The sequence below is a fragment of the Zalophus californianus genome, chromosome 12 (genome assembly GCF_009762305.2).
Source record: "Zalophus californianus isolate mZalCal1 chromosome 12, mZalCal1.pri.v2, whole genome shotgun sequence".
NCBI classification, from domain to species: domain Eukaryota; kingdom Metazoa; phylum Chordata; class Mammalia; order Carnivora; family Otariidae; genus Zalophus; species Zalophus californianus.
In genome coordinates this window covers 60,362,243-60,375,372 of record NC_045606.1, presented here as the reverse complement: position 1 = coordinate 60,375,372, position 13,130 = coordinate 60,362,243, and the positions used below count along the sequence as shown (strand labels likewise).

Genomic DNA, 13,130 nt, shown 5'->3' with positions numbered 1-13,130 from the left:
TATCCAGAGACACACCCTTTGTTAACTTTAGGCGTCATCAAGACAAAAACGTGTTATAAGCCGCGTCTGCCATTCGAGAAAGGTGCATGTGGTGAGTAGTTTGGGAGAGGTCCTGACTTGATTCCTCTTCCACAGTATTTTCAGAATAACTAGTCAAGTTACGATTTGATTGTCAGTATCAGGTCATGAGTTCTGACTTTAGCTCTCTCACACAGCCCTCCTTGTCTGGGAAAGCTTTTTATATTAAATACATAACTGAGCATCTTATTACCAATTTTCCCATTCTGTGCTAGAGATCTTGGTTGGATGAATGTTTACCTGACATTTATGGAATCATTCTGAGGTGAGGGATGCGGCAATATGCTGTCCCGTTGAGGGAACCGTGCAGAGCATGTAACACTTAGTACAATGGTGCATGAAATGCCAGAGCAACTTTTCTGCCTTCTACTTACAAAGAGGCTTTCCAAAAGCTCTTTTTGATGTGGCGTCTGTGAGTGGAGGGGCTCAGCTAGAGGGTAGGCTATTCAACATATCTGCCTTGTGGACCTAACTCTTCCCTTAGAATGAACTCTAAGAGAATGCCATAGGACATTTAAGGGTTCAGAGCAGCTCTTGACATGAGACCACCCAAACAGTCCACTCTGACCATCATGACAGGAAATCCAAGTGGTGGTTCAAATGCAAAAGGGGGCAGTATAAAGCCTAAGGCCTCTTTCCAGATGCTGGGAACTCATTCTAGGTCACAGAACTTCAGCAATACAATGACTATACATATATTCTCCAGAGATTTAATAGATGTCAAGGTTTCCATTGTGTCATTTCGGATTTTTTACATTATCACTTCTCATTTCCAAGGCCACTAAGATTACACAAGTTTTATCAACATTTATGAACATTTACCTTTTAAGCAGTGTTTTCAAATTTGGGAGTGCCAGTCAAGGTTTATCCTTAATTTATCCCTACTACCTTGCTGTTTCTAAGTTAGGAAAAATGTTGTCACTGGAGAACTAGCTAATTATCATGAAAAGGAGGCAAAATTAACTGATGCTGTGGCACTAATCTCAGTGCTTTTATTCCAGTTTATTCGTTAATCACTCAGAAGCAATCAAAATTCCCAAATAATCAAAATGTAGCCTAGTACAGGTTAGCCTCAATGTCCTAGCTCTACTGAGTGGGTCCCAAACTTTGACCTGGATTAGAATCACCCAAAGGACTTGCTAACATGGATTGCCATGCCCCATCCCTGGTGAGTTTTTATCAGCAGGTGCTGGGTGGGGCCTGGCAGCCTCCATTTCTAATAAGTTTGCAGGTAATGAAGATGCTCTCCTTGGACCATTCTGAGAACCACTGTTCTAGATTTGAGACCCCTGGGAAGGTATTTATCCTCTCTAGACCTCAGTTTACTCACTGTCAAAAAGGAGTATTTGTAAGATTAAATGAAATGTTTCTCAAGAACCTAGTGTCATTCCTACACTGGGTGCTCTATAAATGGTAGCTGCTATTACAATAACTCAAATTCAATTTTAGAATCTAAAACATGCAAGCTAATTTGCCTATATAAATATAGGCATAAACCCTTTCTTTTACCTACATTCCTAAAGTCCCTCATTTCAGAGGTATTGGTTCTACTTATAAAGACTATGATTTCAAAATGAGAAGAGAAGCTGTTGACCCAGAGAAATCCACATCAAGGAGCCTATGGGCTCTAAGTAGTTAATGTGCAAACACTTCTTATAAAGCTGTATTTGTTTGCACAGAGCTGGTTGTGTCAACAACTGGAAGGGAGGGTGGGTGGTCAGGAGAACTTTTCTTCAATGGCAGGAAACTAGGGACCCCTAGAAGTAAAACTATGATTTAAATCATGAAAATTTCTGAAATAATCCTGAACATCAGAATGAAAATCTCAAGTTTACAGCCCTAGTTTCCCTCCCATTGAAAATAGTGCTGAAGGGGGAAGAGAGGGAAAGAAAAGCTGCCATTCTAAGCACAGCTGACTGACTGTGCTTAGTTTGATTTCGAAGCAGCATTTCCCCTTCTAGTCTCCTCTCACTTCAGAAGGGTCCAGACTCCAAATCAAGTAAAAAGAAAGTGAGAAAAAGGACAGAATTAGGGGCAGATGTACAGCAGAAAGGGGACATCCTCAACCTCCTCCATACCTCCAGGGGCTAAGCTTTTCTTTTTCACTTGTGCGTCCAGTAAGCAGCTGGGTTCTACTCTGCCTCCACTCCAGCAGAGGGGTGAATGAGGTCAGCGCTCACAGACAGCCTGGTCCCTCACAGAGACAGCCCTAACAAAGCAACAGCATCATGTGACCCGTGGAGCCCACCAGGCACACTGCTGAATCCCACAGCTTCTGTATTTCCTGCAGTAGAGGGGTCTTCGTCCCCGTGTAAAATTTCCGCGCTAAGAAGTTTATGGAGAAAAATTTCTGGCTTGGCACCAGAGCTTTGTAAACTTCTCATTTCTGATTTGGGACAAATAAGCTCCATTTTCTGACAGGTTATCAACTTATGTCATGATGATGAAATATAAACAGGAGAAACTAACCTCTATTAAGTATTTATTATGTACCACTTTAGTAATCTTTTTATGTGCATGAACCTATTTAATCTTGACAAAAAACGTTTTTTAGGGAAATGGTATCATCATTCCCATTTTATAGATGAGGAAACCAGGAAACAGAAAGGGTAAGTAGATTGCCTAAGGACACAATGCTATCAAGTGGTAGAATCCAGAGAGCCCAAGATCTTCATCAGTCCACATGTCATAAAGTTCCATGATACTGATTAGGGGACATGAATAGTTACAGTGAAAATACTTTTAGTACTGAAATCAGGACGTGTGGGGAGAATACAACAGACTGTCCTAGAAATTCAGGGATGTATGAGAAGCCCAAAAAATACAGGTAGCCCAGGGATGGTGGAGAAGACCTTTTGTGGGAGAAATGAGGACTTTTTTTTCTTTTTTTTTAAGATTCTATTTATTTATTTGACAGAGAGAGACAGCGCACGCATGTGAGAGCATAAACAGGCAAGCAGGGGGGGAGCAGCAGAGAGAGAGAGGGAGAAGCAGGCTCCCCGCTGAGCAGAGAGCCTGATGCGGGGCTCGATGCCAGGACCCTGGGATCATGACCTGAGCTAAAGGCAGACGCTTAACCGACTGAGCCACCCAGGCACCCTGAAATGAGGAGTTTTGAGGCAGGGGGCTCAAAGTGACTGCTTCAGATCTTTTGTGGCCTTAGCATGTATTTTAATCTCTCTGAATTTTGGATACCTGACCTGCAAACATGGACTGATGTAAGGGTTAAGTTGTCTAAATTCTTCATAAAGTGTTACAGAAAAACCAGTTTTTATTGTTTCACGGCATATCAGGAGGTTTCTAGAGAGGAAGGCCTGAGAAAGTCACGTTGGGGCAGAATCCCTCAGGACTCATGGCCCAGAGGGAAGAGCTCACTCCTGACACCAAAAAAAACGCTGCAGTGAATACTGGCTCCCCTTCCACAGCAGAAGCATCTAATTCATTCATTTCATTATTTTTAACTATGGCTACTTAGAGCTTGACCATGTGCTTCTCTACATCACAATAATAGAGGGCTTCAAAGTAATATGGAATTTCAATACCCACTCCCTACCCCTCATGCCTCAAGGCCCATGCTGGCAGAATTTCTTTTAGGTGAAGAGTGAGAGTTCAGGCACTCTGTCAAGAGCACTATGAGGATGCTCCCAGGTTAATGTTTTCCAAAACTGATCTGACAGATCCACCTCTACTCACCCACCCAGTGTTTACTAAAAACCTTACGAGGTTCCAGTCCCTGCTAAAAGATGCTGAAGATACAGGATGACCTTTGACCAAGGCCTTCATCCTGGTCTCAGCTCTACCACTACAAACACGAGGCATTTAAGGAGTACAAGATGATGACGATGATGATCCACCCTTTCTCTCACTCCAGAGCAAATTCCTAGGGTTCCCCAAACCCTCCCTGTTATGGTCTCTAAAACTAGCTTGTCTTGGGATATTGATTTTGGAGAACTGCCCTGTATTTGAAGATTAATTTAGGAAGAACTCACTTCTTAAAAATATTAGGCTTTCCTATTAAGAGATGGCTCTCCATTAATTTAGCTCTTCTTTAAGATATACTGATTTTTAATAAGTTAGATCTACATTACGAGGTCATTATCTCATGGGGTTTTTTTTAACAGAGCATATAAGAAACAAACAATAATAATCAAGTAGAAAAAAACAAAATCAACTTCGGAAAAGCAGAAATTTTCCCCTATATGCTGCCTCTAGGGGTCTCCATTCCATATCCTACTCAGTGCAATGAACAAAATGTAAAGGATACTTACTCAAGGCTGTCTGGATATCCTTTTCTCCATTTTTCACTTCTGTCAAAAATCCCTTCAAAAATTTGAGACCTCTAAAACAAAAAGAGGAAGAAATATTATTTTCAAAGTTCACTTACATTGAATGGGTATAAAGAAATGGCAGACATCAGTGTCTTCTTCAATAATATCTTAAATATTGCAGCAAACAGGTTAAGTCACATGGCAGTCCTTTCTGACTTTCTTCCCTGTCATTTCCTTTTAGTTTACTCCAGACCCTTCTCATCTGATCTACCTAAACAGTGGTTTCCAAAAAGTGGTCCTGGGGCCAGTGGGAACTTGGCAATGCTAGCTCTGGGCTCCCACTCCAGACTTACTGAGTCAGAAAGTCTGAGTCTGGAGTGGAGCAATCTGTGTTCTTAAGAAAGCCCTTCAGGTGATTCGGATGCTACCGAAGTTTGTGATCTACTACCGACTTAAAGAGAACCAGTCAACTCTATCATCCTTTACGATTCCTTTCTTATATACACTGTTAATATTAACAATGTTCATCAGAAGGGAGGAAAAAAAGAGTTGGTGTTCTATTCATCAGGCCTTCTAGAAAAGGTTATTGTGTTAGATCCTCCACTCAGAAGTAGTCTTTGCATAATACTTTTTTTGCTGGTAGCATTTCAACTGAGCTGGATTTCAACTGCTGCCCCATCCCAGCTGCCTCACCTCTTCAGCCACAAGAGGGCTTCTGTAGCTGAGTTCCTAACCTGGGCTACGTCAGCCTCCACTTCATGCAGCACTATCTTCTGGAGGGTGGTGAACTCTTCCTTGTTGGTTATATACTTCTGATTTACTTTCTGCAGGAAAAGCAGGGAAACAATCTAAGTTAAAAATGCTAAAGCTATCAAGTAAATCGGTATAGTATTGAGACTGATAAGCTTGTCAAGCAGGCTTTTAAGAAATCAAAATAAATTAAGCCTCTATTACCTTTTTTCTTTTGTTTTCAAGGTAATGTGTTCTTGTTTGAGAATTTTTATAAGGCTTAAGCTAGAATTAAATAGTCTCAAGGCTTTAAAGTACTGTTTTTAAAGTATTTTTTTCTGCCTCAGAACCTTTCTCACAGCTGGCCTATACTTTTCATCTTGAGTATAAAACTCAACAATTACGTGTTTCTGAATGAGATTTCATGCACTACTCCCTCCAAATGTATGGTCTCCATAGAGATATGCTAGTATATTCACCTTAATATTTCCAACAAGATCCATTTTAACAGGAGCAAACACCGTAGGGCCAAGTTTGTCTAGAGGAAAAGATTGAAAACATCTTTGAAAAAGCAATTTTCTTAAATGGCAAATATTTTTATAGTAACAAAAAATTTAGCATGTTTTTCTCCCCAAAACTTTTATTTCCTGTTTTTAAATCATTTTCCAAACATAAGTTTTCAAAGGCTTCTAAGATACAGTCATCACAAAATACATACTAGATTTCAAAGACTCAATATCAAAAAAATAATGCAAAATATCTCATTGATGATTCCTTTATATTGATTACATATTGAAATACTATTTTGGATATGCTAGGTTATATAAAATATATTATTGAAATTAGTTTAAAAAATAGTTTTATCTGTTTTGTTTTACTATTTATTGTGTCTGTTAGAAAATTTAAAATCATATATATGGTTCAAATATTTCTGTTGGACAAGAACAACTAAAAAAATAACAAAGGGGTACAGCTAAAAAGCCAGAAGAGAAAAAATAATGGAATTCTAAAAAATACTTGATTGATTGGAAAAAAAAGGGGGGGGAACCGAGACAGGAACAAATATAAAGGAACAAATGAAAAGCTAAAACAGGAAATAAAACAGAATAAAAAATAATTGAGTAATTGGCTAGAATTTAAGAAAAATAAAAAAGGAACAAAGAACAGATAGGACAAATAGAAAATAAATAGTACGATGGTAGAAACGAATAGTTAAGATAATACATGTAAATTTATTCAAACAATGTAATTCACTATATATAAAAGTACAGGGAAAAAACCCACAATTTCAATAAATGCTGAAAATGTATTTTATAAAATTAACTCACTCATGATTATAAAAAACTACTCAAACACAAAAGTCAGTTGTATCTGTATGCTACCAACAAACAATTGGAAAAATAAATACTCTTTACAATAGCATCAAGAAATCAAAATTCTGGAGGGTGCCTGGGTGGCTGAGTCGTTAAGCGACTGCCTTCAGCTCAGGTCATGATCCCAGGGTCCTGGGATCGAGTCCCGCATCGGGCTCCCTGCTCGGCGGGAAGCCTGCTTCTCCCTCTCCCACTCCCCCTGCTTGTGTTCCCTCTCTCGCTGTGTCTCTGTCAAATAAAACCTTTAAAAAAAAAAAAAAGAATCAAAATTATGGGGCACCTAGGTGGCTCAGTTATTAAGCGTCTGCCTTCGGCTCAGGTCATGATCCTGGAGTCCCAGGATCAGAGTCCTGCATCGGGCTTCCTGCTCAGTGGGAAGACTGCTTCTCCCTCTCCCACTTCCCCGGCTTGTGTTCCCTTTCTCGCTGTCTGTCAAATAAATAAATAAAATCTTAAAAAGAAAAAGAATCAAAAAATTCTAAAATGTATCCCTAACAAAAACTGTGTAAGACCTCTGGTGTGCGAAACAAAGGCAGAAGAAAAATTATTAAATTTCCTTACTACCTAGAGCCCACTGACAAGTCCTTGAAACAGGCAGTGACATTCTTCTAGGGACTCAACTGCCTCTATGTTAACACCTTGCTAAGGGCAAAAGGCAATCCTAGCCCGAACCCACCCCGCAAGATCCTGTAAGTCTACTTCAACATATAAAAATTCCTTTGGAAACTTCCTTTATCTCTAACCCCCCAAGATATGTGTTGGCAATCATCCCCAAGCATATGGCCCACTAATATACATGATTAATAAAACCTTAGTCATGAGACCCTTCAGATGTAAATGACCTTTTCCCAACGACAGCTAGCCCCTCAAGGTTCTGGAAACCTTGCTTCCAAATTCCTTAGAGACTTACACTATCCCCACCCCCCTCCCAACTTGAAAGTATATAATGGGCCGCTCCTCATGACCCCGGTGCCGCTCTTTCTCCCCAACGGGTTCTGTCCTCATGCTTTAATAAAACCACCTTTTTGCGCCAAAGACGCCTCAAGAATTCTTAGCCATCGGCTTCGAACCCTAACATCTTTCTTATATCAACCTCTACACTAAGAACTATACAAAACATTGTGAAAATAAAGAAGACCAAAGTAAATGGAGAGATATAGCACGTTCTGGGATTAGAAGTCTCAAAATTGTTTAAGATGTAAACTTCCTCCTAATTGGTTTAAAGATTCAATATAATCTTAATTGAAATCCCAATAGGTTTTTAAATAGAAACTGGAAAGCTATATGGACATGCAAAAGACCTACAATTGCCAAAATCTTGAAAAAGAACAAAATTGGAAGACTTACATTATCTGATTTCAAGCTTTATTATAAAGGCACAGTAATTAAGACAATATTAAGTATTAGCATAAAAAAAATAACCAGACCACTGGGACAGAAGACAGAGTCCAGAAACAGACCCACACCTAAAAGTTCCCACTGATTTTCAACACAGCTGCCAAAATAGTATAAAAGGGAAAATAATGTTTTTTTCAAGAAATGGTCTTTGAACAGCCAGATATCATAAAGAAAAAAAAAAACTCAACCCTTACCTCACACCATATACAAAAATTAATTCCAAGATGTATAAATGTAAACATAAAATCAAGACTAAAGGGGCACCTGGGTGGCTCAGTCATTAAGCGTCTGCCTTCGGCTCAGGTCATGATCCCAGGGTCCTGGGATCGAGCCCTGCATCGGGCTCCCTGCTCCGCGGGAGGCCTGCTTCTCCCTCTCCCACTCCCCCTGCTTGTGTTCCCTCTCTCGCTGTGTCTCTCTCTGTAAATAAATCAAGACTAAAGGGAATAGAAAACACATGAGAATATCTTCATGACTTGGGTGTAAACAAAGATTTCTTAGGGCACTGGAAGTACTAACTTTATAGTTAGTATATATAGAAAGAAAATAGATACACTGGAATTCATGAAAATGAAAAACTGCTCTTCAAAGACATCAAGGAAAGAAAGCCATAGTTGGGGGAAAATATTCATCATGATGTCTACAATGGAATGCTTTTGAGAATATATAGTGAATGCTTACAATTCAATACAAAGAACATTAACCAACTTTTAAAAATGGATTAAAGACTTGAAAAGACTTCACAATGAAGGAGACAGCAATGGCCAATAATTATATAAAAAAGTGCTTAACATCATTAGTCATCGGGGAAGTGTAAAGGGCAAGGGCACCCCAAGGTGGGCCACTTGAATGTGAAGATTATTGAGTTAAAAGCAATCAAAACCCAGCAGATTCAGGAAAAATTCTTTACCTTCCCCCTGACTGCTTAAATTTACATTGGAAAGGAAAGCCTGTCCCAGGAAGAATGCAATTAACAGATTCCTCTTTACTTAAGAGACTTATGCGCATTAACAGGACAGCCTTGGTTTTCCAACCATCTCATCTTCCTACTAATGGTTTTCCTCCTCTTTGTATCCCCACCTCCAGGCCCCTACCTCTTTCCTTAGGCCAGGATGTCATATAAGCCTCATGTTCCCTATCTTTGGAAATTTCATATCTGTGTGGATTCTCTGTATGTACAGAATTAAATCTGATTTTCTCCTGTTACTCTATCTCATGTCAATTTGATTCTTGGTCCAGCCAGAAGGACCTTGGGGGCAGAGCAAATTTCTTCCTCCCCAACACAAGTTAAAGCCACAATGATACCATTAAACATTTAGAGGAACAGCCAGACAAAAAAAACCTCAATACCAACCGTTAGTGAAGATGTGAAGCAACCAGAATACTCATACATTGTTGTTGGAACTGTATGACTGTGTAATCACTTTCTATAAAGTTAAACAGATGAACCCAGTGAATTGGCAATTCTACTCCTAGGTATTTACTCAAGATACGAAAAAATATGCCCACAGACACAAAAATATTCAGAGCAATTTCATTTATAATAGCCCAATAAGAAACTACCCAAATGTCCATCCATCAATAGAAGAATGAAGAAACAAATTGTATATTCATTTAATAGAATACTATTCTGCAATAAAAAGTAATGAACTACTGCTACATTTAACAATAAGGATGAAAACATTACACTGAAAGAGAAAAAAACAGATGCAAAAGAGTAGATAGTATGATTCTCTTATATGAGACTTTAGAAAAGGCAAAACTAATCTATGGTGACAGAAATCAGTAAAATAGTTGCCTTGGGCTGGGTGATAGTTGTGGGTTGACTGGCACAGGGAACATTTTGGGGTGATGAAAACATTTTACATCTTAATAGGGATATATATGGATTACATAGGGGTACATGTGTTTGTCAAAACTTACTGAATCGTAATACTTAAGTTCTATGTAAGTTATATCTCAATTCCAAAAAAGATATGTAAAATTTTTAAAACATGAATTAAAAAAAGATGCATAGCTGAATAGCTCATAAAACAAATTTCAACACATTAGTGATGTCTGTTCTACTGACTATATAAAAAGTAAATGTAATTGGAACTTAAATTTATACATATAATTTTTAAATCTATGCAAAAAAAATTTTTTTTTAAAGATTTTTATTTATTTATTTAACAGAGAGAGACACAGTGAGAGAAGGAAAATAGGCAGGGGGAGTGGGAGAGGGAAAAGTAAGCTCCCCGCCAAGCAGGGAGCCCGAAGCGGGGCTCGATCCCAAGACCCTGGGATCATGACCCGAGCCGAGGGCAGACGCCCAATGACTGAGACCCCCAGGCGCCCCTGCAAAAAATGTTTTAACTGGTATCATTATACCAATGGATTTGAAGGTCTGTTCCTCAACTACTTTTACTCTTGCTTTTAAGTATGATTTCTTGAAAATAAAATTCCCTTTTATCCTTATACTACTCTGTGGTCAATACTTATTCATAGGTAGGAATAAAAAGCAAATATGCAATAATGCTCAAGACCATACAGTTTTAATTGCATGTGGCTGGTGATATGGAGAGGTAGCCAAGAAGGGTCATTTCACTGTACATATAGTTCAGGATATTTCTACTACAAAATAACAGCAGTGAGACAGAGTCTAGAGACTAATGAATTTAAGACAAATGCAGTAATCTTACCTAATACTGGAACCACAGCATAACAGGACGCCAAGAATGCTTCTGTGGGAATGCCACTGTCTTCCAGAAGTTCAATGTCACTAAAGCTAAACAATTTGGTGACACAGAAGGGGAAAGATTGAAAATACAACATTAACACTCTCTGCAGTTCAGAGGTAGTCATGAAAACAGTTGCCCCTCTGTAGAGCAAGTCACTTGGTCTGATTTCAGTGACTGTTCTTCTATTATAATATGGTCCAATAAAATCATTTTCCAAAGATAATCTACCAAAGCAAGCTAAAATGTGTTCAGGGTATAGTCTCATAATCCAATTCCTCACTGCTTCAGAAAGGTAAAGCAGATACTTAGTATACCATATCCTCTGTTCTGTTAGACTATGCCATCACCTGAAAGGAACACCATGATTGATTTTCCAGAAGGGAAGCTGGTATCCAACTGTCCCTGATTTTAGAAAGTATAGAATACCTGGTATTCATGGTACTAAAGAAAGTTGGGATGATTTCTTGGTCTTCTTCCCAGTGGGATTCCGGAGAGCTACTTGAGGAGTCTGATGCAGGCTGTGCTAAGCTGCTGTCATGATTTCCCAGGTTGTCCTCTCCTTCTTCCTTCATGATCTCACCTTGGACTACACATAGAAAATACCTATTACTAAACTATTATTTACATGCTACAAAAATTAATATATATTCATTGTTGAATATTTCTAAAACAGAGAAGTTTACAGAAATAAAAATCAGTGAAATACTATATACACAAACAAAATTGGGTTTAAATATATGTAAGTTTGTATCCTGCTTGTTTTCACTCAACAGTTTATCAGGAATATTCTCATTATCATTCAATACTCTTTAAAATGTGATTTTAATGACCATATATATTGCATCAAGCTCATGTGCAGGGCACTTAGGTGGTTTCTAAAATTTTAGTGTTATAAATACAGTCAATCCCCATTATTAGCATATTCTGTATTTGTGAATTTGCCTTCTCATGATAGTTCATTTGTAATCCTAAAATCGATGCTTGTGGCACATCTGCAGTCATTTCTAGACATGTGTAGATGGTGAAAAATTTGAGTCGCCTGACATACATGTTCCCAGCTAAGGTCAAACATGGTAACAGTTTGCCTTCTTGCTTTGGTTCTTATACTATACACAAGGGTGTTTCTGTAGGGTCATGCTTTGTGCATTTTGTTATTGATTTTGCTGTTTACACATGCCTCCAAGTGTAGTGCTATCTACTGTTTCTACGTGTAAGAAGGCTGTGATGTGCCTTATGGAGAAAAGACATGTGTCAGGTAAGCTTCATTCAGGCATGAGTGATAGTACTGTTGGCCGTGGGATCAATGTTAATGAATCAACAATACATATTAAATAAGGTGTCTTTAAACAGAAACACACATAAAACAAGTCTATATACTGATCAGTTGACCAAAATGTGAACAGAGGTTTGTAGGGACCAAACTCTGTATTTCCCCTAGAAGCAATGGTTCAGTGTCTGCAGTAACTTCATAGAACACAATCATGAATAATGAGAATCAATTGTAATGTCATAAAGAATATCCCTGTCCACATATATTTGTCCTTAAACTTGACTATTCCCTGGAGACAAATTCCTAGAAGTAAAATTATTGGTCAAAGAACAGTACTGTTTCCACAGAAAATCTCCTATCTTTATTATTTACTCAGGGGATAAAACTTCAGTGATTGAGTGGATTGCTTGCCTCGGATTAACAGCTATGAAATGCATCTTCTTTCTCCCCAACTCATCTGGAAAAAACAGGGTCTTATTTCAGGGGAGAGGAGCAAGAAACTTGTTTAAAATTTTATTTTCAAAAATATTTATTAAACACAACACAAATAAAAGCTCTAATACAGTTGTCTTGGACTAATCTGAAGCTGGTTTTAGTGGTTAGAGCCAATGGAATTAGCAAATTTGAAAGGGTGGCATTTTCAACTACAAGCTATTACCTGAAATGTGGGACTTGGGCTTGATGGACACAGAGAAGGCTGAGTGAAAACCTGATGGGTGGGTTGGTGAATTCTGCCATTCTCTGGCCTTGCCAGAAATGAGGAGAGCAACCTGAACTGCCACACCTTTATGCTCTGTTAAGTCTGACATCATAGTTTTTAAGTTCAAAGGATTTTGAGACTTAGACTAGAAGGCCAATGAAGCACTCATATTTTCTACAAAGTCAGCACAGACAGCTGCTGCTCACCACAGCCCACAGACATCACAGATAAGAACAGTGAGTGGGAAAAAAACCTCTCCATTCTGCCTTTTCAACACTGGGTCGGATGGGATGGCACCATGTGGTCAAGTGACCTGTGTTACCAAGCTAATGTCTGCCTTACTAGCTACTAGTATACTGTCTTTTTTTTTTTTTTTTAAGATTTTATTTATTTGACAGAGAGAGACACAGCGAGAGGGGGTACACAAGCAGGGGGAGTGGGAGAGGGAGAAGCAGGCTTCCCGCTGAGCAGGGAGCCCGATGCGGGGCTCGATCCCAGGACCCTGAGATCATGACCTGAGCCGAAGGCAGATACCTAACGACTGAGCCACCCAGGCACCCCTACTAGTATACTGTCTTGAGGCCAATCCCTATC

General features: G+C 38.9%; 1 protein-coding gene across 5 annotated transcripts in view; it reads right to left on the bottom strand.

The window, feature by feature from the left end:
- PLEKHA8 (pleckstrin homology domain containing A8) overlaps positions 1-13,130 on the bottom strand; it is a 66,953-nt gene that overhangs the window by 20,837 nt on the left and 32,986 nt on the right. For 3 of the 5 annotated variants that reach the window (XM_027574279.1, XM_027574277.2, XM_027574278.1), the window contains exons 8-12: positions 10,993-11,152; positions 10,528-10,613; positions 5,555-5,613; positions 5,040-5,170; positions 4,347-4,417 (exon numbers count right to left, since the gene is read on the bottom strand). In XM_027574279.1, the coding sequence (XP_027430080.1) occupies positions 4,347-4,417; positions 5,040-5,170; positions 5,555-5,613; positions 10,528-10,613; positions 10,993-11,152 (507 nt within the window). The remainder of the gene's footprint in view (positions 1-4,346; positions 4,418-5,039; positions 5,171-5,554; positions 5,614-10,527; positions 10,614-10,992; positions 11,153-13,130) is intronic. The other 2 variants (XR_003516520.1, XR_003516519.1) reach the window with 1 other exon arrangement.